This window comes from Misgurnus anguillicaudatus, chromosome 14 (assembly GCF_027580225.2).
Source record: "Misgurnus anguillicaudatus chromosome 14, ASM2758022v2, whole genome shotgun sequence".
Lineage (NCBI taxonomy): Eukaryota > Metazoa > Chordata > Actinopteri > Cypriniformes > Cobitidae > Misgurnus > Misgurnus anguillicaudatus.
In genome coordinates, this window is record NC_073350.2 from 34,793,534 (window position 1) to 34,821,178 (window position 27,645).

Genomic DNA, 27,645 nt, shown 5'->3' on the forward strand with positions numbered 1-27,645 from the left:
TCCACCTAAGACCAGCACAGTCTAAAGTCCACCTGAGACCAGCACAGTCTACAATCCACCTGAAACCAGCACAGTCTACAATCCACCTGAAACCAGCACAGTCTACAATCCACCTGAGACCAGCACAGTCTAAAGTCCACCTGAGACCAGCACAGTCCATAATTCACCAGCACAGTCTACAATTCACCAGCACAGTCTACACTCCACCTGAGACCAGCACAGTACACAGTTCACCTGATAACAGCACAGTCTACAATCCACCTGAAACCAGCACAGTCTACAGTCCACCTGAGACAGCACAGTCTACAGTCCACCTGAGACCAGCACAGTCCACAATTCACCAGCACAGTCTACAATTCACCAGCTCAGTCTACAATCCACCTGAAACCAGCACAGTCTACAATCCACCTGAGACCAGCACAGTCCACAATTCACCAGCACAGTCTACAATTCACCAGCACAGTCTACACTCCACCTGAGACCAGCACAGTACACAGTTCACCTGATACCAGCACAGTCTACAATCCACCTGAAACCAGCACAGTCTACAATCCACCTGAGACCAGCACAGTCTAAAGTCCACCTGAGACCAGCACAGTCCATAATTCACCAGCACAGTCTACAATTCACCAGCACAGTCTACAATCCACCTGAGACCAGCACAGTCCACAGTTCACCTGATACCAGCACAGTCTACAATCCACCTGAAACCAGCACAGTGACAGTCTACAATCCAGCACAATCCAGCGGGATCCTAATTGAGATGTGATCTCACAGCGCCACCTGCTGATGATGACAGGATCATTTTGTATTAGATGCGCGATGATACAAGAAATAAACAATAAATAAATAATAAGCAAAGTTAAAGTTGAGTTTATGAAACTAAAAATAATTTTATAGGAAACAAATGAAAGTTTTTTTGTTATAGGAGTTTTTTATGTGTTTATATGTTTTGTGTGTGAAATGTCAACAGGTGGCGCTGAAGGATCTCAGCAGTGGTTCTTTATGTTTGAGTTCAGGAGCTCAAACTCTCACAAACTCATTGTCTGAATGAGAGAAACATCATCATCATCATCCATCAAAGCAAAGTCTTTACCCTGACTGAAGGTCTCATCATCTCTTATAATGAAACTTTCATTGATTTTTACAAACCGCGATGATGAATGGAGATCGTCAGAAATAAGCGACTGTATTGCGTGAAGATAAAGTTAATAATGTTCTGGCGTTATGGAAATAAAGTCTACAGTAGTTTTATTAGAAGAAGATCGTGAGGATGAAGATGATGTTGTTGTGTTTGTGGAGTTGATGTTATCTGGTGGATCACCGTGGGGTTTTACTGTCAGAGGAGGACTCGAGTATCATGAACCTCTCATCATAACAAAGGTATTTCATCTACACTAGTACGGTTACAAAGACACCATTAGATGATTGTTTTCTCAATGGTATAATGATCATATATCATAATTTCTCAGTCTGGATTTGAATGCAGATTTGTATACAGTATAAGTCTCTAATGACTTCTTCAGTCTCCTCAATAGAGTTGAAGATGGGTTTACTAGTCCCACCAGAGATCAAACTAATAATGATTTTAACCTAAAGAAGACTATTTATATGAGAGTTAATACCTTGGATAGCTGTAAATACCATACCAACCAATGTTGAACTTTTGTCTGATTTAATGTGGAATTTTATATAAAATACTTTGGTTTTACCAGATCCCATGGCAAAAAAAATGTTCAAACATTATTTTAAATATTTCTCAAAATGGCAAAAAATATGTAAGGAATAATTGACGACGGGCCATTGAATTATAAGAAAATAATGCACACCAAGGTGGTAATGCGGCACGACGCGAAGCGGAGTGCCGTTACACCGCAGGTGTGCATTATTTTCAAATAATCCAAATGACCGGAGCCAATTATTCTGCTTATACCACGGTTACCACAAACATTGCTCTGGTGACTATTTTTAAGACATTTGAAAAGATAGGTGTGCGGTTTACAGAAAAATAATCAACACCCATAGAACATTTCTCAGCCAATCAGAATGCAGCATTCAACAGACCCGTGGTATAAATGTACTGAAAAATATTTCCAAAAATGTATTTTTCAACAAATATTTTTTGGCCATTTTTTGTATATTCTGATTTTTTTTTTAAATAAATATATTTTAAAGCCTTTATATTGACTTTGCATTGAAAGAAAAACTTTTTTGTTGCAAACCTGTAAATATAACAGGTTTAAAAAGATTGAAATTAAATATATTTTATTTTTCACTGCAAAAATACACTTATAATTTGATATTTTATAAATACTTATACATTTTATACAAACCTACATTTTCTGTACCATGATATTTTGTTTGTCTCATTCTGAAATACATACATAATCTTTTTTATAGACGGTTTTAGCAGTAACAACATAAACAAGCGGCTTTCGTGGTCATCACGTAACTTCTGGTAAACTCCACTAAGAATAAATAACAAAGTCTTTTTAAAATAGTTTATTTATATAACAAAATAAACAACAAATAGATTACCTAGGAAACCAAAACATTTGTTAGTTTTGATGAGATATTTGTTCAAGAGATCAGTTTAGCAACTAGTCAGACCATTAAACAAACAGAAACCGGAAGTAAAGTTCCGACCAGACGCGTAATCGCGTCACCGCACGTGTCCGATGAAACTGTCCCCAGTTTTGATAAGTGAGATCTGGTTAATATTGATATTTTATATTAGGCTCTAGTGTATTTGCCATGTCACTTTACTGTATGTTTGGTTTCTAAACCTCACATCCGCTAACATTTACTGACACACTGTGATAGCAGCCTGTCCTTCATCCTGATGTGGAGATGTTTAGACGTCTGTATGTCATGAGGAGCAGATATCAGTGACCGGACAGATGCTGCTTATCTCACAGGAAACTCTTGCTGGGTTGTGTTTTGGAGTGTTTGGAGAAAATCACGTGTTATATCATCCTGCATATACAGTACATTAGGGTCAAACTCTTCGGCACTTTGTGTCCAAACAAAAAGTAAAGGATTGATTGATAGTGTGTGACAGACACAGTGTTGATGTTGTTATAGGAGGTGTCAGGAACAGCAGAGGAACCTGTGTGAGATATCTCCAAACACATACAGGTAGACGTGAGAAGCCTACATTAGACATTAGATGAGAATATACAGCTGATCACAGTCTTTCTGTAATGAAGTTTATAGTAAACACAGATTAAAGTGGATGTGTTTGAGTATGAAGCGTACATTTGTTGTACTGTATGTGTAGATTATATGTGTACATTATCTTTACATTGTGTGTGCGTTTAAGCAAGCATCTTAAACTTTTACTTTTAAAATCCAATGCTTTTTTTGTTTCTGTATTGTGATGGTAACCTGATCTGCAGTCAGGGCTAATGGAGGACTCTGCAGGAGAAATCTCAAGTTTCAACCTTCTGAATATTTAACATCTGATCTCAGGTCTCACAGAGGTACTGTGATGATGATGATGATGGTGACATCTGTTCCATGTGTTACTGTCTGAGCTGTTTAACCACAGCGCTCGTGAAGGTTCAGTGTTCAGGAGTTGCTGCTCAGTCAGTTTGTTAATATAAATGTGACTATAATAAAGGAGAAAATGCCTAAAAATTATATGGTTTTCTCATACTGTATATTCAAACTTCAATCATCTGTAACATTACGACTTTAAAGTATTATGACGAGTCTGTCACTGTGGGTTAAAAAAATAAAATATCCACAAAATCTATTTAGACACTTACATGACTTCAACATCTTCTGAAAATCACCTTTACGACATTTGTTATTACAAAAAAAAGAAGTAAAGTTATTTCTGAGAATAGACACTTGTTTTGGCCATTTTAAAGGGGTGTTTAATGCTATTTCATGCTTTCTGTTTTTAAGAATACTATTAACACAGTTAAAGAGTTGTAATCTTCATGCTAAACAAATGCAAAGTGTCAAAAAAAGCAGTTGAGCTTGTGAGTATTTCTTGGTCAAATTTACGCCGCCTCTTTCCTACAAATTTCTAAAAAAGTTTTTTTCGAACATGGGTACCCGTTATGTATCAGTGACCCCTTATTCCTTTTATGGGCACTTTCCCCGGAAAGGCATGCCCACACGTCAATCAGTGTGAGAGCAAGGACGATGACGCTCATTAGCATTGTTCCTTTGAGTAGAAGTCACAGACATCACTGCACGCAATAGCTTTGTTTTATATCAAGACTCAACAATGGCATGAAAGAAGAAGAAGTGAGTTTTTGGTTGTAAAGACAAGAAAGCCTTGTTTTCCTACTATCTCTGGATTAGAGATCTACACGGTCCAAAAATTCATACCCCAAGAGACCCGTGAATGTGCTACACTGAACCGACCCGGACCCGGCTATTATTTTAAAAGTTGGATACGGATCTATGCAGAACAGAGAAATGTCAAAAATGTACTTCCTGAAATTGACACGGACCAGTCTACTATTTGAAAGCTGGACCCGAACTCATCCAGGAAGACACAGACCCGACTTTATCCACAAATATTCTTCAGCTAAATGCTATAAATAAGTCAATAACAAGTTGTGATAATTAAACTTTTTGTCCATATGGCCTTAACACTTCTACCTGACTGTCATGCACAATAAAGCTGGGCAAAAAAAATCCCCTGCTATTCTCCGATTCTCATGCATGTCTCATTTCAACGAGAAGCTAGCAAAAGCTAGCCTCCGATAATGTATGAGATTTTGCTTAGCTTCTTTGTGAAAAACAGCTCTGTGTAGTAAATGCCGCTCCATCTGAAAGCAGGTGATGGCGATTTAGTACTTATTATTTAGTACTTAAAGGGATACTTCACCGATTTAGCATTCAGCTTTGTATCTGTAGAAACCCGGCAGTATTACTGAATGACCATGTTTCCCTCCATCATTTCCCCCTGAGAGGAGAGATATCTGCATTTTGGTTCTGCAAAAAAGTCCTCCGATGATGCAAAAATCGTCATATTACATCATCGGAGGACTTTTTTGCAGAACCAAAATGCAGATATCTCTCCTCTCAGGGGGAAATGAGGGAGGGAAACATGGTCATTCAGTAATACTGCCGGGTTTCTACAGATACAAAGCTGAATGCTAAATCGGTGAAGTATCCCTTTAACTGATGAGATAAGCTGCATTCAGACTAGCAGTGACGTGATCTTGTTGATTTTAACGGAAGCTTGGCAACTTCTGGTGACATGAGTGACAGTGATCGATGGCGATTGGATGGGGCGTGTCTAGTCATGCAACAAAGTTGAGAAATGTTTAACTTTTTGCAAATTATGAGTTTTGAATTATGACTTTCCGGAGCGACTTCCAATGAGAACGAAGCAGTGGAGTTCACATCATCCGTCTCTTGAAGTGGACGTTACTTATTTGTTTATGACAACCAGATATAGAAACGCCTCTCACAATGTTAAACAGACCCGGGACTCAAAATAATAGATTGGGACCTGATCATTTAAAATATAGACCCGAACCCGTACAGATCACGGGTCCTTGGGTCTTCCGCGTAGACCTCTACTCTGGATATGAATGTTTTGTGTGTTGCTTGCTCGTGACTCACTCCTCCCGCTGGACGCCTCTGGGATCTCGTGCTTTTCCGGAAACAATCGCTAGAGCTGAAAACTAAAGACTCTTTGGAGATATGAAGGATGCAATAGTACTCTATAGGTACTTTAGAGCAGTGGTTCCCAAACTTTTTCAGCGTGCGGCCCCCCTTGTGTACAGTGCATTTTTTCGCGGCCCCCCGAAACAAAATTTATGACAAAACAGTTTTAAAATGTAATATTTTAATTAAACAAAAAATATAAAATTATACCTAGTAGTGCTGTTGGTTAGTTGGGCTATTATTTTTTAGGTTTAATTACAAAGAATTCATGATAAATGAATGTATTTTATAAAATGTTATAAAACTGGGGCCCCCCGGCACCTTCTCGCGGCCCCCAGTTTGAAAACCACTGCTTTAGAGTACAGCGTGTGTTATGGGAGCTATTTTTTAATAACATTTAGAGATTTTTAAGGGTCCAAAAGCATTGAAATATTTTAAAGAAGACTGTGTTTTGTTGATCAAATGTTTGTTCTGAGCAAAGAGCTTCCCACAAACCACATTCATCCAAACATAGAAGCTACAATCAGATACAGTCCATACACAATAACATGAGCGGTGTCAAGAGTCAGAAAGACAGACAGGAAACCTGGAACAACTCAAATGAGAGTGTTTTTTATTTCCACTTTGTTATCAAGAGGAAATGACTGATGTGATGGTTTATTCTGTCATTGTTAATGATTCTTTCATTTCTTTCTTTGAATCATTAAATAAAGCTGTGATGTTTTTAGCAGATGTCAATAGTTTCTCAGCTCAATCTGTTTGTTTATTTGTTTGTTTGTTGAGGTGGAGGATGGAAGTCGAGCAGCGCTGGGCCGACTCCAGATCGGTGATGAGATCATCAGCGTTAACTCAGTTCTTCTCAGCGGTTACAGACAGGAGGCGATTGGTCTGGTCAAACGCTCTTATAAGAATCTCTATCTGGGTATTAAACGGTAAGACGTTATACAGTGAGATCTCATCATCAGAATAGAAATGTCAACAATTTATCAATACAACTTATTCTAAATATAAACAACTTCATCATCTCTAATCAATCATAATGTAATAACTTTACTGTTCTGATGACCTCATCAAGCCCCTCCCCTCTGATCAGCTGTCATATAGGCGGCATCCTCCGATGCTGGAATTTTAGTTGCATCAGTATAACACACTGTATAATGTAGGATTATGTTGTTGATATTGTGACACTGTAGTGTGTCTTCAGTATTTGTGTAGATCAGACTGCTGGCGGACACAATGATGGGTTTGGTCTCCAGGTGTTGAGTTTCAGCTGAACTTCACTTATACACACACACTGACTGACCCACCTGTACTTTAAAAATCACACCTGACCTCACTTTATGAGTTTGATTATATTGTACATTTGTTTCCCCTCCAGGGACACACTTTAGATCTTGATAACCATTATTAATATTATAAATTAGCTTTAACTAAGAGTTTAACTTATATAAGATATAAATAATCTTATTTTGGTATTTTCTGTATTGTAATGTTTAGACTGATATGAGATTCTCGATCTGTTATTTGTGAACCGTGTACAGTATCTATGTACTGTAGATTTACATTAGCTCCATCGTATCTTTATGGTAAACTGTGTTTGTGTAAAACTTTAGATAATGTAGCTCTCTTATAGTTTTTGGTCTTCGTGTGATGCTGTCACTGTGTGTTTTACAGTGGCGTTATGGCAAAACTCAGTCTGGCGTTTGTGAGTTGTGGAACAAAAGAGCATCATTATTGTGTGCCGGTTACACAAAAGAGTCCTGAGAGTCGGTCATATAATTACATTATACAGATCTGAGGTCACATATCCCCACAGACAGCTGTCAGGGGCGAGTATAGACCCGATGGGACGCTATGATTCGCTCTGGCTGTATAATGACAGTCCTCATGGAGTCCTAAAATGAAAATATGATTAAATTAATAGATAGTAGACATGATGTCTCTTTTGGGTAGAAGAGGAAAGATTTTAAAGTGTAATGATTTGACACTTTTAAATATGTGTAACAACAGCCCCTATTTTTTAATCACAGTTTACTATAAAGTAGTGACAGTATATACAGTACAGCTCATAATGACTTTGTGAAACAGATATTGGTCAGCTTAATTTTCATCACAGCCACATCACCTCTATAAAGTCTCTACAGCGCCATCTAGAGTCATTAATGAGTTCACACACAGATATGTTTGAAAGATTTACTGTGGTCCTATAAAGTATTTGTAGACCTAAAATATGTAAATGTCATTGGTTTATATAACATGTCTTTGATGTTGTCTTCATATACCTGAAAACCCAGATTAAGTGATTTTTTCTAATTTACTATATTCTACACAGTACAGGTCACATGACCCACTGCTGATAAATACAGGAAAATTAATTGCATACAAAATAAAAGCCATTTTTGGAATAAAATATAGTAGTGTGTGCTGTGTTGTAATTATTATGTATATTTAACCACACACACATACATATATTAATTTCAGAAATGTTTTATTTATATAATTATTTTTTTAAATGTATATATAATATAGAATATATATAAAAAAATATATATATATATATATATATTTGTTGTTGTTGTACTCAGAAGTTTCAGTTTTATTTTTGCTATAAGTTTGACTTCTGCGGTAGGATAAGATTATGAGATGTAAACATGTTAGTCAGACGGTGTCCTCAGTTACCGTAATGCCTCTTACATCATGAGCTTGTTTAATGAAGCTCAGGGATTTCTTCACTGTATTTAGATCTCTGTATTGTAACTCTTTTACACTATCAACACAGATGTGATGTCATATAGTGATTGTAGGTTTTCAGCTTTCAGATTTCTCTTATGTTGGATGTTTTAAATGTCTCGGATGTTTAATATACAAAATACACACTTCACAATGATCTCGCTCGCTCTCTAGCACAAAAACACTCAGGTCTTTTGTTCCTGTATGGTTCCTGTATCAGTTGTAATCCTGTTGGTGATTATCACAGCACTTTCTATTGTGATTGGTCTGAATGTATTCAGTATTGAGTCTGGGATCAGTGTGACTCAGATATCAACCAAAGGGATAGTTCACCCAAAAATGAAAATTCTGTCATCACTTACCCACTCTTATATTGTTAAAAACCTGTATAAATGTCTTTGTTCTGATGGAAGATATTTTAAAGGGACAATAAGTAGGATTTTCACCCATCTAGTGGTGAAATTGTATTTTGCATTCAAACAAACAGTGCTCTCTAGCGCCTTGCTTTTTCAAATGTGTGTTGCAACTACGATAGCCGTTATGTAATCACTGATCTCTTTGTCCGTTTCAGCTGGTTCACGTGTAATGAATGAAAACGCGTTGGTAGGCTAGTGCTTTTTGTCCCTCTCTGCTATTATAGTTTATCAATACAGCGGAACTTACCCGTTCAATGTAAGTAAAGAGGAGAAATTCTAAGCTTACAAAGAAAAGTCAGATCATTGGCAGAGGTCATATGAGGACATATTTATGAATAAAGACATTGATTTGTATTAATAAAACACTTAAAACTCTACTTACAGTCCCTTTAAGGAATGTTTGTAACCAAACCATTTGTCAACCTCATTCACTTCCATAATAGAAATAAAGAATACTATGGAAGTAAATGGGACTCACAAACATTCTTCAAAATGTATTTTCTTGTGTTCAGCAGGGATATTACTTTTATTTCTGCCTTAAATTTTTTTACGTTTTTTAGATTTAGATTTTAAATTAGATTTATTATTATTTTTAAGTATAATAAAATTATGAAAATGTAAGATTTAAGACTTGTGAGCTTATGTTGTCCTAGGTTTGCATATGTTTGATTATACAACAGTTCTCTCTGGTTCTCGAATCTGATTGGCTAAGAGCTATACGATATTGTACTGATAACGGCACTGTAGCCGCTTCACCTTTCGTATTATTCCGCCACCTAGTGAATGGAGGTCCTAAGCAGGCTCATCTCTGAATGGAAAAACACAGACGCGCTGTGTGAATCACTCTCCGTGTGTGTGTCTCATTAGTTTACTAGCTCATAAATCAGTCTGTGAATCCCCAATCAGAAGTATTATTCCGTCAAAGATCAGCGCTCTTGGATGTTACGTTACAGTTAATGGGAGAAATGTCTTGTCACATCGTGTGGACGCTTAACACTTGGAAAGAGGAATATAAACACTCGTTTTTTTCTGGAGCTATATCTTTTATCAGAACGCGAAAACACCGTGAAACAGCAGGTAAGCCCCGCAGCTTTTAAATGTGGACATTGATCATTGACTTTATCGTGACCTGACTATTAAAACATGTTATGAGATATCGCCACTGGTATATTTATAAGCAGCATGCAAAAACAACTCTCTGACACTTATAAAAAACAGTTTTGTATAGTACTGACAAGAACAAAGTTTAATAATAATAATCGAGTGCTCGTATCACGTTAAGAATAAATGAGAAAGCTATAGTAACGTTATACAAATAGTTTTATTAACTTTTACCTCGCGCCAAAACAATAACAACACAAAAGACACTAAATATGAATTAAAAAACAAGTAATAGTTTGATCATGACACCAAATACTGCTGATTTGATCTCATTTTGACGATCATAAACAAACAAGGCCAACATGAGAGCCATTATTGCTAAAAGACTCTCAGGTTTAGATGACCGTGTTCTGTTATTTTACCATGTTTAACTGCTTGCATCTAGTTAGATGATAGAAAGCAGAAATCTAGACAGACAAAAGGGGCAGATAATAAAAAGCTGATGTGATGAATGAGCCTTACAGATGGCAACAGATTGAGAAGAATGTAACTGCTGATCTTTCTTTATAGCAGATTGAAAGCTTAGCTCCCATTATCACATGCAGTTTCAACACTGTTGTACAGATGGCATATGGTGATCCATCCATCCAGAAACCTGGTTTTACCGTAGTTAACCTCCGAGTGGACTGTACATTTATTAAGCCTGTACTACATTACATGATTTTTTAAATCTAAACTGATTTTAAAGGTGCGATCTGTAACTTTGTTTCTACATAAAACAGTGTTCGAATTGAGGGAGGGGGGGCTAGGGTGGTCCCTGACCCCCTATAAGGCACAAAAATATTAATTGGGGGGTCCTCTGGTTTTTATTAAAATTAAAATGTATATGAATTAAAAATTCTGGTGCTGAGCTGCCACAAAGCGATACTATCTGTTATTTGTCCCAATTTTGCAATAAACGATCCAAAAGATTTCTAGAACACACTATCGTTTCTCTACTTTTTTTGCACTTCTTCCAAGAACATAAAGCTGTGAAGCATTTTCGTCACCATAATATTTGATTCATGTTCTTTGTTTTCTTGATGTTTGTTCGAAACTTTCTTTGCAATGGTGGATCGGCTACTTTTCTTCAGTTATCCAAAATTTTTTAATGCACTGTAAATTTTGCAAATCAGTGTTGCCCTGATGGCCTGGTAGAGTAATAATTTGCGTATGTTTTGAACACTGCCATCCGCACGTAGCCGCAGTGAGTATACTTTGAAAGCTCCGTGGACGCGGAAAAAACAACTATGTTGTTTGTTGGAAAAAACAGAAAACAACTATGTTTCCGAAAAAGTGGATCATGGAGACATTTTAATTGTCCACGATCAAATAGCGTCATACCGCACAACCCTACTCGCATATATCACAAAACATTTGCACAGTATACAAACTTTTTTGGGGGGGTTTCAGCCAATTCGGAAAGCTGTATTTCGGAAAACTGCAACGGAAACATTTTATTCACATTTTTTTAGGTCAACTGATGTAAGTAAATAACATAATCATTATTTGAAGGTGACGCAGTATGTACTAGAACTTTAATCGCATAGCATTGGTTAATGGAAATGCTGTCATTTTGTTAGCTAGGGGAAACCCCATAATCTTTGACATAATTTATACACTGCATAAAAACTAAATTGCTGGTTACTTTACATAATTATCTTTACGTTTTAAACACTGATTTGATCATGTTCCTGGTTAATGATTTTTATTTTTAACCAAAAATGTTACGAATTGCAGATTGAAGTAGAAGACATCACACACTCTCTGAAAATAGAGTACAGTAATAGTTACTTTAGCCATTCAGAACACAGCAGACTTAAACAGAATTATTATTATGTAATTTAGTTTAAAACTGATGGAATTCACTTATCTTTTATCTGTTTATCTGTTTTGATCACTGAAATTGGCAGTGATCCCCTAACATGTTAATGTGGCTCTTGTTCGACTCTTTCACAAAGCATGTTGTGTTTCCCCTGCCATATAGGAAGATTAATATGGTGGATATTGTAACGCATACGATGCCTGCAGAAAATGAAGTACACGTGGCTAGGAATTTTCTTACGAAGATTTTGAGAAGTTCTATGAGGTATTGTGCACCTGTCTCACTGGTGACCCTCAATCTTATCCCTTCATGACCCTGTAGATGTCACCCATCAGCCGGTCTTACCCTGCCAGATTTCAGTGTTATATCCTCTGCCGTGTGGCATCGTGTAATCGTGGTTTTCATGTGCCGGATGGGGATTACCTGCTTTATCTGATTAGCGTGCTGTTATTTTCACTGGCCTGTAGAACTCACCAGCATTAACACAGCATCATTCGTGTCGTCCTGTGACGTGTTATGTACGATGATTATGTGTCAAAAATAAGACGATGTTATGACTGTGTTCCTTTATAAACTAATTTCCCCCTCTTTCTCACATGCATATCAGGAAAAACCGCTTCAAAGGGTATGTGTCCTTCTGTATTGGTGATTGTTATTAAATGATTGGGATTAGTTGGGTAGTTAGAGATGTTATTTACAATTCCAGAACTTTAAGGATAAAGCTCTGATTATAACGCTCAAATTTGCACAACATTCCTGAAATGTATTCTTTATTTCAACATGTTTATTTGCTTTACAGAAGGAATGAGTCTTCATGTAGGCCCCAATCTTGGCACTCCAAATCCACAGAAAACCTCAACACAGATATTCCAAAATCTGAAGCCGACCCTGCAGCAGAATCTTCTTGGCAGACAAAATATGATGAAGGGTAAAGTTTATGTGGTATTGATGTAGTGTTGAATTTTGCCAGTGTTGTGGTAATAGTCTCATCAGATGTCTTTTTCCTTTTCTAGTTCACACTCCAAAGACTACACCAGCTGTTGGGGACAGGCAAATCTTCGACAAGTATCCTGTCAGTTCAGCTCAGTGGGAAATATGGAAAGTGTAGAGCCTTTACCTCACGCTTTCTCAAAAGAATCACAGTCGGACAAGCCCAAGGCCGGAGCGGACAACCCAGTGGTTGAGAGGGGTCTCGGCAAACCTACGTCTGCTTATAGTGCATTATTGTCAGGCAAAACTGATCACGGTACGCCTCGGGGTATGACCTCCACAGAAAGCATGTTTTACAGAGGCAGTCCAAATGAACTAGGAGTTACCAGTGACTGTCATAGATACCTGCAGATTCCCATGAGTACAGGGGGACGTGTGAGTCCCAGCATGGAGGAGCACACTGGCTTTAAATTCTCCCCAACTGGGAGATCAAACCTTGGGCCTGTGTGGCATGTTCCTGAAAAGAAGCTTTCAACTGCTCAGGATCCTCTTGCACCTCCTCCTCCATTGCGTAGTGATAGTTTCACTGCGACCAGAGTTCATGAGAAAAGCTTGATGGGAACTTTCCCTGAAGGACGTTCTGTATATTCACAACAGAAACCTCACTGCAGATCTGCAGACCAACAGTTTGAAAATATCCACACCAATGAAAGAGGACGTGAAGCACGGCATACTTATAACCCACCTCCAAAAAAAGACTCTCTTCATCCATATCTATCAGTTGAGGACTACAACCCAAATCAGCTAAACCCTAACAAACTATTGTCCCTCTCAAGCACTGATGTAAGGCAAGGTCAGAACCCGTTTACATACGAGGTTCTGCATCAGAGACAGCATAGTGATGAGAGTCCCTTTTCAGTGCACCCCAGTACAGCATGCCCATCAAAGACTCAGAGTGTTGGGAACTACTACCGAAGTCTTCAACATTTGCCAACCAATTCAGGCAATCGAAACCAATCAAGAACCTCAACAGCCTTTGACCACAACCATGAAGGCCAGGCTCACTTCCGTTACTACTGCATCACTGCCCAGCAGCCATCCCTAGAATCCTCTACTATAACACAGGGATGGAAGGGAGATGAAAGGAGGACAGAAGCAGGGAGCACCCAGAGTGCCACAGATAGAAGCTTTGTTGGTTCTCAAAAGGTTATTAAGACAACGTGTCCCCAACCTTACCTTACTTTGACTGAGAACAAGGGCTCTAGTGGTTGCAACAAACAGACCGTAAGTCATTCTCCAACTATAGCTACATGTCCTGGACCAAAATATGTAATTTCAAAGTCCAGTTCTGGAGAGAGAGCGAGAGATAAAGATGAAAAGAGTAAAAATGGGATCGGTAAGCAGGAGGTCTTCATGCATGAGCCAAACCACCAGACAGAGCAGAAAAAAACCATCTCCACTCATCACCAAGACAGTCCTTGGATCAGCAAGCAGGAGGAGAAAATCTGTCCACATAAGACCCCCTTGTTATACTCTTTGACCCAGGAGAGCAAGAAGATGGCAGAGAAATCTTTAGTAACAGCCAAAGGAGGAGTCCGTCAAGAGTCTGATTTCACTGGTGGCAAGCTAGAAAGACGAAGTGACCGCTATGCCACCACTTTACGCAATGAGATCCAACAAAAGAAAGCCCAGCTGCAAAAAAGCAGAAGTGCAGCTAACTTGATCTGCTCAAATGAAATCGAAGAGGACTCTGTTGTCTGGAAGTCCAATGAGACTTCTACATCCTCATCTGATGGTTCTTTTACCAACACATACAAGGATCATCTAAAGGAAGCCCAAGCCAAAGTCCTGAAGGCTACATCTTTTATGAGGAAAGACTTGGAACTTTCTGGGAATGAAACTTCAACAGGCCAACCTCCAAAAAACCTTGGGTCTGTTCATGGCCAGCTCACCCGTATTGGCGGACGTAAACGGTTTTCTATGGATAAGAAAATGCGTTCTTTCTCTGAACCAGAGAAAATCAATGAAGTAGGAGTTGAAGATAAGGCAGTTGGGTCCTTTGTGGATCGTTATAAATTCTTTGAGGGTTCTTGCAAACCGAATTTCCAAAAGCCCATTCTCAAGCAGTCTCTACTCAGTCCCAGGGAAGACCACAATGAGAGAAAGACCACACTAACAAGGGACAATGAGAGGATCTCTACAGCTTCATTTAAACAGAGTAAATCAAACGATTCTTACCTTAATATTCAAGAGCAACAACGACTTGGGACATTTGCTGAATATGAGGCTACGTGGAACATGCAGAAGAACCCACTAGAAAGAAGAACCACGGGCAGATATCACTCAGCTGAAAACATTCTGGATTCAGGCATGGAAGAATCTAGCGGCACAATGTGCGTTCATGAAAGATCTCGATCTTCTCCATGTGCTGACATTCATTCTGAGGTATGAAGATAGACCACTACTTTATGTGTTTAGTTATGATTTCTACTTGTACGCAAGATAAGAAAGATATTGAGAGGTTACGGTTTTATTAGATACACCATGAATTCTTTGGGTATATCATTTTATTGTTTTATAATAGCTGTACAGCCACATACTGTTGGCATTGAGGACACACGAATGTCATAAAATCTAGAAGATAATAATTTCCGGCATTTGTGTTAATGCATTGACTAAAACCATTTCACAATTCTATTAGAAAATCTCACTGCCACCCACCCTGAATGCTCTGGAATCTCCATCTGAACACAAGGACCAGAAGGAGAGTTATGTCTCAAGGTTAGGGCCACTTATCTGCCTACATTGCCTGTATTTTCATTATATGCATTAATATTGAATGCTTAACAAATAGGCAGAATTACTGAGCCTGATAAAAGCATAGAAAGCATCCTGATGTGACCTTAACTGGTCTATAATGGTTTAGCTGGTCTCCCAGGCTGATCATCTGACTTTAACTAGCAAAACAGACCACCCTAGCCAACTTTACCAGACTGGTCGATCAGCTAACCACCTCTAGGCTGTTTTAACCTTTTTCCTGAAATGAAGCCCTCTCTGATTTTGCCTGCATGTATGTATTTCAACATAATTTCTGTGTTATCTGTCTAAAAGGAAACAGGGTCCATTTAGCATCTCTGAGCCAGTCACCCTGAGCACTCTAAAAAATGAAGCTGTGGACGCTCTTCATTCATCCAACCCAAGACTCAGACCTGATTCCAGAGAGCTAACACGTCTATCCTCACATCATCTTCAGGTTCCTGTTTCTGAGCAGAAAGTTCCAAAAAATAAGGGGCCTGAACCACAGACGTCCAGGCCGGACACTCCGACACATCTGGAGATCCCATGTCCTGCGAGAACCACACAGGCAGTGCAACCCAGTGCACAGGGGATCTCAGCGGTGAGGTTTAGACCCGCTTCCCCTGAGCCAACTCAAACCCCCCAATTGTTTTGTTCTTCACTTTACTGTACAGAACCATTGGAAAGAGAAATGTGCCTGACTACAGTACCAGAGGACGGTCAGAAATCAGAAAGCCGGGAAGCTGTTTTAGGTCATTCCTCAATGTCTCCCCAACAGAACCTTGACCTGAGCAAAAGCTCATCTAATAGAAAATGCTCCCCGTCTCCTCTGTTATGTCTAGAGAGTCTAACAGATGAACCACCTGTGCAGAAAACAGATTCACACAGGTAACTTGAACATTTGATATCAAAGGGGTCATATCATGAAAAATCCAATTTCCCATATTTGCTTTGCAGATATGCTGATTCAAGAGAGAGAAAATGGTTATAGAAAAACTGAAATATGACTGTAAAGTGTTGGAATAGTGTAAACATTTGACCACAGGGTAAAAAAGTATATGACCCCTAGTTTGCCTAGAAACAGGAACATCTAGAACTTTTTAGTGTTTGGCACCATAATTAACTCAATTGTCTTCTCGTGCAGTTGTAAGTTGAAGGAAACATCAAAGAAGAGCACTGCTAAGCAGATTGTGCCCATACAGATCTTCTGTGCAGAAAATGATTCAGAGAAGGAAAGCAGAAACTATCTGCGACATGGTGAATCATCAGGAGGACATGAGGTGTCCACAACATCCCGAATGAAGAACAGCAAAAAAGAGCAGAGTTCCTCAGAACAACAAATCAATGATGAGACAGAATCACTTGACACAGAGCCGATGAGGACCAGTGACCCGGCTGAATATTCTGCGGAGGACCTGAAACGAGAAGAACTGGCCAGAGACATCATGGGGAAAGACAAGAGTCTTGTGGACATCTTGGATCAAAGTAAGATGAAGACTACCATGGATCTGATGGAGGGGATCTTTCCTCATGGTGAGCAGCTTCTGGAAGGAGCACAGCAGAGGAAGAAATCCACAGCCAAACAGACAGATACAAAAAACACACTACAGAGGTACACAACATGTGATGGAGGAGTGAAGTTCATTAAGTATCTTTGAATAGGCATTTCTTAATTCTGTACATGAGATATTTCTGTTCTTGTGATCGTTATTTGTCAGCAGTAAACTAAACTCAGCGTATGTTTGTTTGTTTTTATGAAGGGTGGAGGAGAGTTTGACTTCTTCTGTGACATTACTGAGCAGTTCATCATACTACAGCACATCTGCACCTAAAGCCGAGCTGCTCATCAAGATGAAGGATATGCAAGAACATCTGAATCAGCAAGACTCGGATGATGATCTCGACTTGGATCTCTCCAACAAAAAGGTAAGCACTGTCAGGCGCTGACGGTTCTTAAACTAGTTTACCACAGATTAAACCGGGTGAACGCATGGGTGGATTCAATATTTATTAATTCAAGAGCTAAATGTGTGGGTAGATTTCGTCTCATCTCATCATGAAGGTGCTTCCATTTGTGATTTTTGTGTTGATGTAGCAAGAGTTGATGGTCAGTTTAAGCAGGAAGCTGCAGGTGTTGCGTGAGGCGAGGGCGAGTCTACAGGAGGACATTCAGGATAATAACGTTCTGGGTGAGGAGGTGGAGGCCACCGTGCGCTCCGTCTGCAGACCCAATGAACTGGAGAAGTTCTGCATGTTTGTGGGAGATCTGGATAAAGTGGTGAGTCTCCTGCTGTCGCTGTCGGGCAGACTGGCACGTGTGGAGAACGCTCTGGATTACCTGGACGATGGGACGTCAGCTGATGAGAAGGTGATTGAGATGTTTTGACCAGTGGTCACCAATCCTGGTCCTGGAGGGCCGGTGTTTTTGCACAGTTTAGCTCTAACCTTAATCAAACATACCTGAAGCACTTTAATTAGCTGCTTCATGTGTGTCTGATTGGGGTTGGGGCTGGGCTCTGCGGGGGCGGCGCCCCTCCAGGACCAGGATTGGTGACCACTGGTTTAGACTATGACATCAGCATCTAACAAACTTATGTTAGCATTATTGATGTCATACTGTACTTTCAGCAAACTTTGATGGAGAAGCGCAAACTGCTGATTCGTCAACATGAAGATGCTAAAGAGCTGAAGGAGAACTTGGACCGAAGAGAACGTCTGGTGTATGACATTCTTACTGGTTATCTCAGTGAGGAACATCTCGCAGACTATCAGTATTTCGTGAAAATGAAGTCAGCGCTCATCATTGAGCAAAGGAAACTAGAAGACAAGATCAAACTGGGTGAGGAACAGCTCAAATGTCTGAAAGACAGTCTACCGCTGGACCAGAGACTGCTGTACTGATCCGTTCTGAACCAGACTACACTCTGGTAAACCTTACTGATCTGTATTGACCCAGACTACACCTTAGTAAACCCTACTGATCTGTATTGAACCAGACTACACCCTGGTAAACTGTACTGATCTGTATTGAACCAGACTACACCCTGGTTAACCCTACTGATCTGTACTGAACCAGACTACACTCTAGTAAACCTTACTGATGCGTATTGAACCAGATTACACCCTGGTAAACTGTATTGATCAATATTGAACCGGACTACACCCTGGTAAACTGTACTGATCTGCACTGAACCAGACTACACCCTAGTAAACTGTACTGATCCGTACTGAACCAGACTACACCTTGGTAAACCCTACTGATCTGTATTGAACCAGACTGCACCCTGGTAAACCATACTGATTTGTACTGAACCAGACTACACTCTGGTAAACCAAACTGATCTGTACTGAACCAGACTAGACCTTGGTAAATCGGACTGATCCGTATTTAACCGGACTGCATGCTGGTAACCGTACTGATTTTTTACTGAACCAGACTACACTCTGGTAAACCATGATGAAGCAATGTTACTCTTTTGATGTATACGCTGTTCTCTAACAGGTAGTGTTTTCTATCTGCTTTTAGTATTGATTCAGTTTCTGATTGTTTAAATTTTCTTCATTGTTTTTTGGTTTTCTTTAAATATACAGAATCATGTGATGATCTTTGAGATTTCAGGGATATTTATTGAATGAAGGCTCAAGTCTGTGAGTTTAACTGTATATAAACTAGGGCTGTCAAAAGATTCATCGCAATTAATTGCATACAGTTTAAAAGTTGTGAATAAATGTTAAATTATTTTGTGACAGAATGACTGAAGTGCTGATAACTGAGACACTAGAAGTGTTTAGATCAACAGTGCTTACTATTGTTCTTAACTAGCAGTACATACAGTAGATTTATATTGAGTCTGATCTAGACTGAAACGTTTTCAGCTGGTTCACTCTTTTTAGTCTTTTTCTTACATATTTTTTAGAAACGTTTCACAAATATTTTGCATTACGATAAAAACCCTCATTACACTTTTATTTTTTCTGTATGTGTCATTGTGATTTCCAAAAACAATGATTGTCTTATTGTCATATATTCTGTCATTTTATGATGTTGACAGTAAGTCAATCATTTACAGAGATATATCACAACATTATTAATACACCGTGTTTGTGTGTATGAGAGAGAGAGAGAGAGAGGAAGTCGAGTTTTTCCTGTTTCCAGTAGATGAATAAACCCACATGAGTGACTTACACACTGGAGAAACTAACATCTGCTCATATGGTAATTTTATTTTCATTTATGTGACTTTATTAAATGTGATGATTATTATTATTAGTCTGACAACATTTCGATCTTTGAATGATGATGTATGAAAACATTTCTTTTAATACATTACTGGAGGACTATAAACATGAATGCATGAATAAAGTAATGATACATGATTTGAATAAAACACAGTAATGTGATACTTTTGTCATTATTCAGAGATTATTTCTGTAACTGAAGTGTGTTTACTTTCATTTATTAAGCAATCACTTTCGTCAAAAGCAACTAAAAATAAGAGAGGATTTAACATTTTGAATGTTTACTATGGTAATTGTAGTCTTCTTCTAACCACTTGATACAACAAAACCGCAGTAACTTAGTCACTGTTGTCATCAACAAGAAAAAACACTGAAGCTTCATACTCTTGTTAGTAGATTAACTTATGTCATTTTTGTTTTGATATTAGTTAAAGTAATAATTAAATTGTGTTAATGTTGGTGTAGTGCTACTTTGCGACTTTGAGCTATATTGAAAGGCACAAAATAAATAAAACTTCTTCTTCAGTAACTGTGTTGTAAGTACCCAGATCTTGTAAAAAATTTTTTTAATAATTCTTTATTTTTAACCTAATATTTGAACATGTAGTTTAGCTCATAATATTTAACATGAAGCATTAGTAAATTCATTAAAAAATGGCAAAAATTTCTGGTTACTTTGGTATATTTTTGCATCATGTTTCCCAGATTGGTTTGTAAATCAATAGGTCATTTTAAATTTAAATCTAAACCAATTCTCAGTCTCTCTCTCTCTCTCTCTCTCTCTCTCTCTCTCTCAGAGGGATGCGAGCTGTTTGTTTGCCAGGTGTCTTGGATACAGCATGGGTTAGTTAAAAGCACAACAGGTTAGATGAGTCACATCCTCCTGTAAACTCAATGAAGACACCATCAACAAAATGCTTCTCTTCAGGATTGAACTTTATTCAGAGGAAGTAAATTTGTAGTTGTCAGAGTAACAACACGAGTCAGGGTGTCATGCCTTACCTCGTCCACACGGCTCATGCTCAGTTCGTGGCTCTTTGGCTGAGTACGGTTGGCTGGATTCTCATCATAGTGACTATGGGAATGGTGGAGTGGAGGGTCTGGGAAGTATCCGACCTGTCCGTCATATCCTCCGGTCTGGCCTGGGTGGGTGTTTGGAGAGTGTGTTTTTATAGTCACGCTCCAATCTTATCAGGAAATGAAGTGATGTTTTGTCAGAAGCTCGGTCCGTTTGAATCTTTCACACCACCTGAGATCATTGCCGCTCAGGTGCTCATGTTAGTAGCTGTGATTTTGGGGCTCATGGGTAATGTCAGCGTGGTTTACGGCATCAGGAACATTTATTTTGGATTGGGTAAGTTTAAGCCCATCAGATTGGCTCTTTGTGCCGGTGGTGCTCTTCACGTCCTCACTGGAGTTTCTTCTCTCATACCAGTTTTTTGGAATCTCAGTTCTGTTGTTAACAACCAGACTATCATTTTCCCCCCAACGTTTCTCATGCCTCCTGCCCCTGAAAACCAGCACATCGGACCAGGAATCGCTATTGGGATTTTGGCGTCTTTCCTGGTGGTTTGTAGTGGGCTGATCTTTCTGTCCTACAGGATTCCAGTTGGGTCCACTTGTGTCCAGAAAGTGAAACCAGAGGATGAACACAGACGTCACATGAGTAATAAGGGAACAGACAATCCAACTTTTACGAGAAGAGATGAGTGACTAAACTGTTTAATGCTGTTAAATATATTATATAAAATATCATGTTAAATGTAAGGTTGATTTAAAGCAAATCTGAGTATTATATATGTGTTGTGATGGATCTGAGATGTGTGCATGTTTATCCTGTAGGAGATGGTCGGGTATTAAAATGCTGCGTTAAGGTTTCAGGCCCCTGGAGGGCCTTTATGAAGACAACAGGATAACCATTACTGTACAAACAAAAAAAAACCTTCACCCCATGGATATTCCCATAGATAAAATAATACTCTTTTTTATATATTTATCTAAAAGCCTAACTGTTTATTGTACTTTATTGTATTTTATGCTTTTTACTTTTTTTAATCATGTTTCCAGAGTTTTGTTTGTTTTTGTTATGAACAATAACAAAACTATGAGTGTAATCATTGAAAGTGAATACAAATAAAAATGTATCTGTTCAGCACATGTTGTGTGAATTCAGTTTTAAAGGAGACATCATGAAAATCTGACTACATGTTTGAGTGCTATAAATGGGTCTCCAGTGCTTCTATTAACCCAGAAAATGGGAAAAAGATCAAACTTAGTTTTGGTAAACCATTCTTTGCAAGCATGTGAAAAAATAGATTTGTCTCCCCTTGTGATGTCAGAAGGGGATCTTATTATAATAATACCGCCACTTAATCTGCACTATCCAACCACAGCACTTCCATTTAGTGCAGATATCAGCTCATTTGCATTTTAAAGGACCACCCCAAAAATGGCACATTCAATTTTAACTAGTGCTGGGCAAAGATTAATTGATGATAAAAAGATGATAAATTAATCGCATACAAAATAAAAGTGATTTTTTTGCATAATATATGTGCGTGTACTGTGTCTAATTATTGTGTATATTTAACCACATTCATATATTCATTTCATAATTGTTTTACTTATATATAATTTTTTTAAATTTATTTTTAATATAGAATATATAAATAAATAAGTATATATAAACATGTAAATGTTTCTTAAATACATACATGAATGTGTGTGTATTTATTTATACATAATAATTACACACAGCACATACTCATATATTATGCCAAAAATCACTTTTATATGCGATTAATCGTGATTAATCTTTGCCCAGCACTAATTTTAACATGTTATAATAAATGATCTGTGGGGTATTTTGAGCTAAAATTTCACATACGTACTCTGGGGACCCCAAAGATTTATTTTACAACTTTAAAACTTGTGAAATGTCCCTTTTAATAATCTATTCCTCAACAGTCAGTTATGTTCATATTAAATCATGATGACCACATTAATGTTTGTTTCAAGTTTTTTGAGTTTTTGTCCCTAAAGGCTTTTGTGTGTAAAATTACATTTTGGCAGAGATAAGAATCAAGTTTAAAGTAGATTGAGATTCAGTGTGCAATGAAAGTGTGATGTACTCTATAACATAATAATATAACTGTAATAGCAATACAGCCATGAACATTAACATAATCAGCTATTCTGATATCACGCCATTGTTTTCCTTTCGACAGAAGCAGCAGAAAATTTTGTCACAAAACTAAACATGACTTACAGTGTGCTGCAGTACTATCAACTTACAGTACGTACTTATGTACTCATTACTGTAAAACACACTTTTTATCAATTTTAATGATTTAATGATCATTTTTATAATTTATTGTTTCATTTTAAAGAGCACCTATTTTGTTGCTGAATAACAACTTTATTTTGTGTATTTGCTGTACAATGTGTTTATGTGGTATATAAAACACATTATTTTTCACATACCGTATTATTATAGCTCCAAATATATACTGCTTTCCTGATACGCTTTGATTTTTTACAAAACTCATTGATCTGAAAAGTGCTGTGTCTCTGATTGGCCAACTAATCTGTATGTTGTGATTGGTCTAAATACCTCTGATGTCATCATATTCGAAAGATTCGGTCACAATGCAATGCTGACAGGAGTTAACTTACAGGCCGTGAGTCAGAAGCAAGCAGACAGAATGGCTTTTATTTTCAAAAACCTGCACCAGTCTGGCAAGCAAAAGTCTGCTCATACATCGGACATGGTGCTAAGTACTTTTCCGCGTCAAAATAAGGTTTTCATAAAATGAACATTGCCATATGCACGCTTTACAAACAAGGCCCTTGGACTTCTATAGATGCACTAATATAACCCTCACACAGTTAGAAAAAAATCCAACTTCAAAATGTTCCTTCAACAAACATAATTAAGTAACTTGAACAAAGTTGAAGGGGATCAATTCATTATTTTGTGTTCACTGAATCAAATAAGCATAATCATCCAGCTAACAAATATTATTTTGTTGACTGGACTTAGATATATAAGTTTTTGTCCAATTTACCCAACTTGCCAAACTGAGTAATCTGAACAAGCAATAAAAAAACAATGGTGTGAATGGTTCCCAGGATGCATAGCGACATGTTCACTTCTTTGGTTAATATTTACTAAAAATTTACTTTTAATGTTTGATGCATGCTTTATTTATGCCATGTTGTTAATGTTAGTTATATGTTGTATTTATAACTTTCTGTGTACACTCCTTAAGTCCAAAATATGCAGGTTAGTCAAATTAGATATACTAAATTGCATTTTACCCAACTTGGGTGTGGATTATCTTTATGGATAGATGCTGGAATGGTGTTAGTCGCAATCTTAGTCAAGAAGACTTAAGTCACTAGTTGAGTAAACACAGAAATTTGCTTATTGTCTAATCACTTTAAGTTGGTTCAACTTGTTGGTTTAAGTTGATATTACCCAGTAAATTGAGTTAGGTGAACTACATCATCCAAAAGTTGAGTAAACTCAAAAAAGCTGTGCAGCAAGTTGCCTTGAAAACTTTTTATTTTTTACAGTGTGGGACACAACTGTGGCACTAATGATTTTATTGAGATGTGTTTGAAGTCTGCTGGATAATTTAACACCTTAGAGATGACAGATGATTGTACAGGAAGTGATGTCAGCTGCTGGACTCAGTCCATGTTGGTAGGTGTGTAGCTCAGATGTTGACCTCTCCAGAGACCCGGCTCATGTGAACTGATGTGGAGGATGGCGGTGGCAGGGCACGTGAAAGACTTCACTACACTAATTGTTAGGCTGGAAGTGTAGTCTGTGCCAAAGCCGCTCTCTCTGAGCTCCACATTGTGCCAAGACGGACGGCCGAAGAACAAAAGGCCTCTATTGCGCATTAACAGGACGCTGTGTCCGAATAAATCCAGCAGACGTATCGGTGAAGCTACAGTACATTCTGTTATGTTTAAACCTGAGAGTTCATTCAAATATGACCATTGTCTCATTGTACTTAAACCCACAAACTGTTATCTTTCAGATGTAACACAGCTCTTTACCATTGAATAACTCACACGACCAAAGATCAAAAGTATCATGAAATCAGTCGATGGGATTTATGTGCTTCTGATGTCACACGACAACTTTGTGTCGTATTCTTAGTTAATGAATAACTCAATAATCGCATCCGTATGGCTCATTATCATAAAGGAAGTGGGCTGGATATGTTGCACAATGTTGCTAAAGAAACCTTTGTATGCAACCGATGGAAAGATTAGCATACAACGCTATAATGACTCTATTGTATATGCCCAACAAAGAGAAGTTTCATTTAACAGCAGCCCTTAGATGTACAACATGAGCAGAACAAACACAAACCTGCATAAAATTGAATGATGAGCATCATGATAGATCAGACACTTAAAGAGATCTGTCTTGTCATTTCTCAGTTTAGATTCTGTGATAAAACATCCATCTGTATCACTAAAATCTTCTGCAGGTTAAACTCTTGTCTGTACTGTCACTGTCAGAATATTAGTCAAGACATAAAACAAGTGTTTCACTGAATGAGTGTGAGATAAAGTCTGCAATATTTGCTGATCTTGCAGAAACATTCTGCAGAATATGAACATGAAATATAAATAAATTATCATTTTTTTGTAAAACAAACATCCAAGCTAAAAATTGTTACAACTAATTAAAGCTAAATTGCCTACAATATTGAGACTATTTTGAAATAATACATTATATCTTATTATCATAAAATAAAACTCTGTTTAAACAATAGTTTACATTTTAAAGGGGACATTTCACAAGACGTTTTTAAGATGTGGGACCTTTAAATGTAAATGACAGTGTTGTGGTTGGATAGTGCAATATAATAAAATCCCCTTCTGACACCACAAGGGGAGCCAAACTTCAATTATCTATTTTTTCACATGCTTGCAGAGAACGGTCCACCAAAACCAAGTTACTGGGTTGATCTTTATCACATTTTCTAGGCCGATAGAAGCACCTGGGACCCAACCATAGCACCCAAACGTGGAAAAAGTTTGATTTTCATTATATATCCCCTTTAAACAAAAAAAACCTAGTGGGATAAGAAACAAACATAATTCAGGATTTAAAGCAACTTCTGAAAGTTCTTATACAATTTTGCTTTAAAAAAAGTTTGTTTCTTTTAAATGGAATATTTAATATTATTTATTACATATATTATTAATTTATTTTATAAGCACTGATAAGAATTTATACATAAAATCAGCTCATCTCTTCATAAATCATAGAAGTCAGACAAACATTCAGCTTGTTTATTTACCAATAATGACAACTTTGCTTCAACATATCTGAGTACATTTACAAGACTATACAATTCTCTCTGACCGTTTTAAGATATAAAAATAGTTCAGAATATCAGAGTAATATTTGGATAATTAGCATTAAATTGTCTTTATTAAAAATAATTGAGTTGCTTTAAAAGTCTGTTGCACTTTCTTAGAAAGTTTGTGTATTTTTTTTTAATAATTAGTAGAACATCATTAGAACCACAGAAAAATATATAAATGAAAATGATTCTCAAAACCAAAGCAACAATGCAAACATGATTTGTAATCGACATTATATCATCAAATATAAATATAAATCTAAGCAGGAGATAGCAGCATCACATTCACTATCAGATCTGATCAATATAAAAGAACTTCATTGATCAGCAAAATGATGCAACAAGACATTAGCTTAAGTCGAACAGTGTTGTAATGTGCGTTTAACCAACCAGAGAAAAGATCCATCAAACATACTCTGTCGTCCTGTGTGAAGAGTGTTGTGAATTCATGAGATCTGCTTGATGAAGCCCTATGGATGAAAGTAGCGGGCATGGTTCACCTTGTAAATATACACAGGAGGTGACCAGAAGGAAACCAGCCAATAAATGCAAACACCCTGCTGTCCAACCAAAGAAGAGCGCATTCCCAAACTCCCAGCGTGGAACTACACTGGGCACGCTTTCATCGAAGAAGCGCAGAACCGTCAGGTGAGCGACGTACGATACGGGCACGAGTCCGAGGACTCCTGCGATAAAGCTTAAGATCCCACCGAGCATTTTCAGGGTCCGTTTGCCTTCGAGGGTCTCTGCGTGTTTGCAGCTGTTCACCAGGTAGATGCCAGGAACAGCAAACATCAATCCGACGAGACCGGTCACCACCGCGGTACACATGAGGATTCTGGCCAGACGGATGTCCGAAGGGAGACCCAACAGGCTGTCGTACGGCCTGCACTGCGTAACCCCCAGCTCCTGAACCACACACGTTTCCCAGAGTCCCAGCTCGAAGCTCTCGGTGGGCAGCAGTTCTGTGGAGAACGTGAGCCATTGAGACATCATGGTGGTTATCAATGAACAGAACCAAGCTCCCAGTGAGATGAAAACACCCGACAACTCAAGAGCACAAACTCCAGGGTCCATTTCACTTCAGTCCATGCGCTCTCTCCTCCTCCTCTCACTTCACCAGATACTCTCCTGACAACTTCAACCTAACAGAAAGACACACTATACTGAGCTGTAATGAGGTTTATGGCTGTGATAAATCTGGCGTCATCTTTGGTCGGGTGGGCAGAAGAGCTCTGACGTCTCCCTCCCTTCACACTGGGAAGCAAAGATTTGATCTCCCTCAACAGAGACGCAAACAACAACATCATTCACACATACATACAGATCCTACTCCAGCAAACAGACTGGATGATACGTGAAAGTACACATACTGGACTTCACAAATGGCATGACAATAAGTGCAGGTTATTTCAAAGATAACAAATCTCTACAGAAAAGATGGTGTTTACCTGCAGGTTTAATGTTGAGCAGGAACACCTAAAACCCTCCACAACCCTGCTGAAAAAAACAGCATCAAACCAGCATGGAAATTATG

General features: G+C 38.1%; 3 protein-coding genes across 5 annotated transcripts; 2 read left to right on the top strand and 1 right to left on the bottom strand.

Annotated features, from left to right (window-relative positions):
• Positions 1-572: 572 nt before the first annotated feature.
• On the top strand, positions 573-20,706 carry shroom2b (shroom family member 2b). Of its 3 annotated transcripts, none has more exons than XR_012373311.1 (11): positions 573-1,383; positions 6,421-6,569; positions 12,548-12,676; positions 12,762-15,123; positions 15,380-15,459; positions 15,790-16,362; positions 16,619-17,086; positions 17,235-17,400; positions 17,570-17,842; positions 18,103-19,690; positions 20,511-20,706. XR_012373311.1 is itself a non-coding variant. In XM_055184578.2 (10 exons), exons 1-10 carry the CDS (start codon positions 1,228-1,230, stop codon positions 18,373-18,375), a joined length of 4,629 nt encoding a protein of 1,542 aa, XP_055040553.2. In that variant the 5' UTR covers positions 573-1,227; the 3' UTR covers positions 18,376-19,875. The 3 variants fall into 3 exon arrangements, 1 of the variants encoding a protein (XP_055040553.2); XR_012373312.1 differs by lacking the exons at positions 573-1,383; positions 6,421-6,569 and adding exons at positions 11,762-12,012; positions 12,356-12,373; XM_055184578.2 differs by lacking the exon at positions 20,511-20,706 and having other exon boundaries at positions 18,103-19,875.
• LOC129427819 (claudin-34) lies at positions 20,707-21,426 on the top strand. The gene has a single exon (XM_073876439.1). It carries the CDS (start codon positions 20,707-20,709, stop codon positions 21,424-21,426), a length of 720 nt encoding a protein of 239 aa, XP_073732540.1.
• Positions 21,427-26,008: 4,582 nt separating this feature from the next.
• Positions 26,009-27,571, bottom strand: LOC129427714 (putative claudin-24). Its single transcript, XM_055184394.2, has one exon. The coding sequence runs from the start codon at positions 27,183-27,185 to the stop codon at positions 26,514-26,516; it is 672 nt and encodes a 223-aa protein (XP_055040369.1). The 5' UTR covers positions 27,186-27,571; the 3' UTR covers positions 26,009-26,513.
• Between the last annotated feature and the right edge of the window lie 74 nt (positions 27,572-27,645).

Excerpts from the sequence above, each read along its gene's own strand:
- shroom2b (XM_055184578.2), top strand. The coding sequence starts at position 1,228 with ATGGAAATAAAGTCTACAGTAGTTTTATTAGAAGAAGATCGTGAGGAT. Across the intron at positions 15,124-15,379 it reads GTGCTGACATTCATTCTGAG|AAAATCTCACTGCCACCCAC; the intron begins GTATGAAGATAG and ends CAATTCTATTAG. Across the intron at positions 17,087-17,234 it reads ACAAAAAACACACTACAGAG|GGTGGAGGAGAGTTTGACTT; the intron begins GTACACAACATG and ends GTTTTTATGAAG.
- LOC129427819 (XM_073876439.1), top strand. The coding sequence starts at position 20,707 with ATGCCTTACCTCGTCCACACGGCTCATGCTCAGTTCGTGGCTCTTTGG.
- LOC129427714 (XM_055184394.2), bottom strand. The coding sequence starts at position 27,185 with ATGGACCCTGGAGTTTGTGCTCTTGAGTTGTCGGGTGTTTTCATCTCA.